At 32.5% G+C, this 6,519-nt stretch overlaps 1 protein-coding gene across 1 annotated transcript; it reads left to right on the forward strand.

Moving 5' to 3' along the window:
- Positions 1 to 348: 348 nt before the first annotated feature.
- On the forward strand, positions 349 to 6,099 carry LOC141707551 (uncharacterized). Its single transcript, XM_074510766.1, has 10 exons — positions 349 to 453; positions 1,352 to 1,496; positions 2,423 to 2,531; positions 2,625 to 2,706; positions 2,852 to 2,937; positions 4,510 to 4,613; positions 4,695 to 4,825; positions 4,940 to 5,033; positions 5,454 to 5,509; positions 5,737 to 6,099. The coding sequence occupies exons 2-10, from the start codon at positions 1,452 to 1,454 to the stop codon at positions 5,831 to 5,833; spliced, it is 804 nt and encodes a 267-aa protein (XP_074366867.1). The 5' UTR covers positions 349 to 453; positions 1,352 to 1,451; the 3' UTR covers positions 5,834 to 6,099.
- Positions 6,100 to 6,519: the final 420 nt, after the last annotated feature.

A 6,519-nucleotide genomic window follows, 5' to 3' on the forward strand; every position in this document is an offset into this window, starting at 1 on the left:
GTGTTATATATCCGCTAAACTACTAAATTATTAAACTACTACATACGTAGTCTACTTATCCTACTAAACTACAATCACAACTTATCCTATTATTAAAAAAAAAAATATAATATCCGCTAAACTAATAAATTGTTAAATTATTAGATATAATATACTTATTCAACTAAAATATGATCACGATTATCCTATTATTTTTTATTATAAAATTATGATTATTATATATTTATTTAAATATTTTAAAATTATAATATGATAGGATAAATAAAAAATTTAAATATTAAAGAAAACCCCTAAATAATATGGGATTTAAACTAATATTTATAATATATCCATACTAATTCGTTAAAACGAAATTAGAAAAAAGAGTTTTCTTATTAGAAAATTCCACCCAAGAGTCTCGCTAGTAGGAAGCAGAGGAAGGGTTTGGGGAGTCTACAGTTCTCTTCCATAGCTGTAAGAATATATACACACACATACATATTGTCTATATATCTATATTTTCTCGTGGATTAATGTGCTTATGGTCTAATTAGTGAGTAGTATTTAAAGTTTCGCGGGTTCTAATCTTTTTGTTGTACGAATTATAATGACTTGTTACCTCAATGGTTTAGTGAATTTTTTGATATGTTGTAATGGGTTTTGTTCATTTGGGTTATAGGTTAATGAAATCTCCAAAAAGATATTTATAATGGTATAAGATTAAGATTTCGAAAAATTATAGTTGTGAAATACCCTTGTTGAATTGCAGTGAGATTAAGATATATGTCTGTAATGGGTTCCAATATTTTTTGTGATATTGTAGTTGTCCCGGGAATTAAAATTGATTTTAGGGTTTTTAAAGTTTCATATCAGCCAATCCTGGGGTAGGTTGGCAAGAATTTAGGGTTAGAAGGAACATGAATTGTTTCGTGTTAGGAGTACGAAGAAGGATATCTCCCATGAATTGGATAATGAATGGGACACGCTGGGCAATTTGAAGACCCTTCTAGTGGTTATCTTTGTTTTAGTTTTTTAAATAATTTAAGAAGTTATGTTGATGTTTTCGCCTTGCGATGCCATGTTAATAATGGTTTATAATTTTTTTTCCCTTTAGTCTATTTGTTTCTTAATTTGGAGAAAGACTAGAAGATGGTGAAGCTTGGCCCTTGTATTTATCAAAAGTTATCAAGGAAAGATTTAATTTTTTAAGGAGAATAAGAAGCTGGTTTAATTAGGTTTTATTTAGGTAGGAGTATGATGTGGTATTGTAATGCTGTATGTATGTTTCTACTTTCTGCGTAGTGCTTTGTATGGCTTACTCAGTTTGCTGTTTGTGGCTGGTGTCCGGTAACTAATTTTTTTTTGGTTGCAGTTAGTGGATTCCTTCAATCTATTCAGTTGCTTTTTTGTACTATCTGAATTGACGAAGTAGCACTCTTGAGGAAAATTAAGTGTAAAAGGAAGTAGCTATAATGGGTTATGCACAGCTAGTTATTGGTCCTGCTGGCAGCGGAAAGGTGAAATATCTGAAATTTCCTCTATACCTCTGTTTTCTTATACATATAATATAAAATCTAAGAAGTCTACTTGGTGTAACTAAAAACTGCAGGCAGTCATTCTTACTTGCCTTGACTCTTGTGATTGTACAAATGCTTGTTATACTCTTCAGGCCTTGGCTTTTTATTTTTAGTGTGATTGACTCCCTCAGTTACTATTTACTCCTTTTGACCTTGATAGCATACTTAACATTTCTATCATGATATAGCAAGCACAAATCTACAAACCTAAATTATGCATAAGAAGCCAGAGGGACAATTATATATAAAGTAGGGAGTGACACACTAGCTCCATTCTGTTACTAGATTTATGAATCCTTACCTAAAAGGCTTATGCTCTGTATACTAATTGCAATTCGTTTTTCCGGTAATATGAACACAATATATCAATTGTACATCTTACACTTACCCTCCCTCCATCCACTTTTAGAAGTTCCTTTGACTTTTCACACACAGTTTGAGGTGTATAAAATAAAACTTATGTCTTATATCAAATTTTAATGTTTACATGAAATAAAAATATAGATGCTAATTTTTATTGATATAATAATAAAATTTAATAGTAAAATTTAAAATTTATATATTACACCTAAAAATGTGGGCCGTATGCCGGAGGAACTAGTGAACGGGACTGAGAGAGTTTAAAACAATACATGAGGATCTTATGACAAGTAAAAGTAATTTCAATAAGATTGTGTAACGGTGACCTAGCAATGTTATTGGTTATATTGGTGAGGTATTAGCCTTAGCAATTCGAACACATAATTTCTTGTTGCAACTTTTTTTTTGTGATGAGCTCAAGTAATATGATCGATTGAAAAAACCCTAGATTTGCTTAAGTATTTCAATTGTTTGATATTTCAAATTTTTCCTCCTTGAAAATGCAGTCTACATATTGTGCCAGTTTGCATCAACATTGTGAAACTATAGGACGAGCAGTTCATATAGTAAATTTAGATCCCGCAGCTGAAAATTTTGACTATCCAGTGGCTATGGGTAATTCAAACTATTCAATTTCTGCTTCTCTTCATTGTCAGATATCTCTTACATTCACTTTATGATCTATGGATATTATATCTATCTACGCAGACATCAAGGAACTTATATCCCTGGATGATGTTATGGAAGAACTTGGATTGGGTCCAAATGGTGCTCTTATCTACTGCATGGAGTATCCTTGTAATTTGAAATTCCCTCTGTTTCCTTTGGTTGGATAGTCACTAGTCAATCATTTAGTGCTAGCATCATAACAATTGTGACTGTGTGTATATGCATATTTAGACACAATTAGAGTGCCCTTGACTCTTCATGTTCAGACATCTAGAAGAAAGTTTAGATGACTGGTTGGAGGAAGAGTTGGAAAATTTTGCAGAAGATGACTATATTGTTTTTGATTGTCCAGGTATATATGTACCTATAACTTGTCTCTCATTAATTATTGCGAACTGTTTAGTTTCCTTTTCATATTTAAAACCCGCACAGTTATTTATAAGATTCTAAGTCTCGTCTTTTGATGTTATCTGATGGCTCAACTGTTTGAAGTATGTAAGGCAAATAAATACGAATACAATTTGGACACTCATGCCCACATATACAAGGGCTGAGACTCTGAACATATCATATTGGGAGTGACTAAAATTAACACTTCCAAAGTAGCTTGCACGTTTTTAGTTTATTTTAGCTCTAGGAGAAGATGGGGCTTTTTCTATCATATTCAAGTACAGTATTGGACACCTGCCTCAGGACCTCTTATCTAGAACTTCTTTTATCATTGTAGTCTCTCTTACTTTTAACTTTTCAGTTTAATTTTAAAAACAAGCTGTTAGATATTACTTTTCATTTTTTCCTTGTGATTGTATAATTTAGTTCAATTATACAAGTTAGGAATTTTTCTTCCTAATTTAGGAGAACATCAAGAGTCCTATTAACTTACTATCAGCTTACTTAATGAAAGGGGCTTAGCTTTTTTATGTAAAGTGAAGATATTTAATTTCTTATCTTTGCTGAAGCTAAATAAATAAAGTTTAGGCTGATGTTTGCAATATCCTATCAAGCTTGTTGTGACTTTTATATATAATTATTTGAATAAATACAACAAATGCATGCACATAGCTTGCTTAAACATAAACACAGACCACTCAGTCGTAGCTGAACAATTTACGAGATCCATAAAGTAGTGCTAGCATTGTATATATCTCTGTGGCCCATTCATGTAAAGAATAACATACTTTGTTCACATAACCCATATAACAGGAAACCTGTAAATTTTACTGATTTAATATATCAGAAACTAGGATTTCAAAGTTAATGAAGGATAATTTTAAGATTATGATTCCGAAGGTACATGGGAAGAATGAGATTTGGCTGAGAATCTAGATAGAGAACTTTAATAACTATAGAGCATCAGTAGTCAGTAAACAGAGATAGGTTTTTCTGTTACAGTTCATATCTGTTAATCATTCACATAATGAAAGAGAACTGATGCTGGACAAATTTGAAAGATGTAATCATGCAATTAAAACAATAAGGTAGATATAGGTGGGTTGACCACCGCAAATACCCTACCATGAAGTTTGGGAGAAATTATGATGGACGTATAACATAACCTAATGGACTAAGGCCCAGAACAATTGGGCTAACTGTAGTTAATCACATATTTTATGATTCCTAAGTCACTTATAAATAATTACACTAGTTCCCTCGGCTCAAGATAAATTAAACTAATTAATAACATATTTGAAAATTGTCCATTATGTTCATTTCCATTATCCATCAAGAACTCTACAACTACATATAGCCATATAGGTACTTCAAAGTTTACAGCTTTGACTTGACCTACACTCTTAATATGACGTCTTGCACATTACTATTATATGACAGCCTTTCTTGTTTCCTGCTTGTCTAAGCAAGGTACACTGCATACGAACGTTACAGGATTTGATTTTTTGCATCTTCTGAAAATTAATTATTCCAGGACAAATCGAACTTTACTCTCACGTTCCTGTGTTCAAGAACTTTGTGGAGCACTTGAAGCGCAAGAATATCAATGTTTGTGTAGTTTACTTGCTTGATTCTCAGGTTTGTTCCAGTTTCTCCCATTTTGCTGATTTTTTATCAAAAAATTTCACTCAAAGCTGAACAAGTTGTATTTGAATATAGTTCATGACCGATGTTGCAAAATTTATTAGTGGCTGTATGGCTTCACTCTCTGCAATGATTCAGCTTGAACTGCCTCATGTTAACATTCTCTCCAAGATGGACCTTGTGAGGAACAGAAAGGACATTGAAGAGTATGCCCGTCAACATTTTGTGTAGTATTTATTTGATTATTAATTTTTTCTGTGCGGTAATTTTTCTCTTTTCCCTTGTAATATTCTAATAATTTTGTTTTCTATGGCTCTCAGCTACTTGAATCCAGAGCCTCAATTTTTACTTGCAGAGTTAAATAAGCGTATGGCTCCTCGGTTTGGAAAGCTGAATAAATCTTTGATCGAACTGGTAAATTACTGGAATGATTAATTCTAAAAGCTGTATAAATTTGGTTGATTTTGTAGTCAAAAAAGCACTTTCTTTGAACCTGCCATTATAATTTCCAAATTTGACCGCAAATATATTTCTATTGTTAGGGATATTTCTAAATTTTGACCCTTGTATTGTATGGTTTTCTTAAGTTTTCTGACCTTTTTCATGTGGAGAAGAAGAGAGAAATCAGCTGTAATTATTTGTATTGCTATTTTTTTCTATGCTGTAATGTACATATATTACATGCACACATATAAGCATGTATGCAATTTTACCGTAGCTGTTAAAGAGTTTTCTAATTCTTTTCTCATATATAATTTTTTCTGTTCTCAAGTATACATGTAGGTCTGGTAATGCATATGTAATGTGAAGTAACTTTTAATTTTGCTATACCAGGTAGACCAGTATAGCATGGTGAGCTTTGTGCCTCTTGATTTGCGGAAAAAGAGTAGGTAAATAAATCGACGTGCTACTAAATTTCATCACTTGTTTAGACTTTTGTACCAATTATATTTTCTTGGGATCTCGTATGAAGAACTTATATATGGTATTCTATGCTCAGAACCTTCATTAACTTGCTCCTAAAATAAAATATGGATCTGCGATCTTAAAGAACATTTTATAATGTATTGGTTTTATGAATACCATTTTTTGTTATAAATCGTCTTCTTATGTGCAGCATACAGTACATCTTGTCACAAATCGATATGTGCATTCAGTATGGTGAAGATGCTGATGTGAAGGTCAAGGACTTTGATCCAGAGGATGATGACTAGAATCAGCTGGCTGTTGGGACGATTACTAAAAGCATCATTCGGCATGTTGGATTTTAAAAGATGTTATGTTCGCTAGCTGTGAACTTGTAGAAGTTGCAACTTGCAATTCACCAAAATGACTTAAAATTGTAGGAAATTCACTAATTGCAAATATCTGAAGTGTGGAAAATTCTTTTGGCAAAGTGTACCATGTGTGTGGACTTTATTGTTTAATCTCGAACTGATTTCTTCGGTGATAATATAGCAAAATCTTGGGACTTGCTTTACATAGAGTTGGGCTGTTTAGCTATTTGTTTGGGTAGTGACTGTAGTTAAGGTTTTTGCCTAATTTGACACGCACCAATAAATTCAATTAAAACTAGGAGAAAAGGAAGATGGCTCTTGAGAAATCTTGTAGGTCACCACCCTTATGCTCAGTTACATCCGTTTTTGCTGTCTATAGGTCCAGAATTCATTAGTGGCATTTTGGAATCAACCCTGCAAGCTGCCCTCATATTTATATTAATGATCTCAACCATTGAAAGAAGAAATTTTAAATTTATGGTCATACTGACTTGTTTAACCCTTATTTTAGGGTGAATTCAATTTCTTTATTCATTCTATGGCTTTGCGTGTTTATGTATGACGGTTCGGAGGAGGCTTATCCAAGCATTTCTGTCTGTCCCCTCCCTAACAAAGGTGATTTT

The sequence above is a fragment of the Apium graveolens genome, chromosome 2 (genome assembly GCF_009905375.1).
Source record: "Apium graveolens cultivar Ventura chromosome 2, ASM990537v1, whole genome shotgun sequence".
In the NCBI taxonomy this organism is placed as follows: domain Eukaryota; kingdom Viridiplantae; phylum Streptophyta; class Magnoliopsida; order Apiales; family Apiaceae; genus Apium; species Apium graveolens.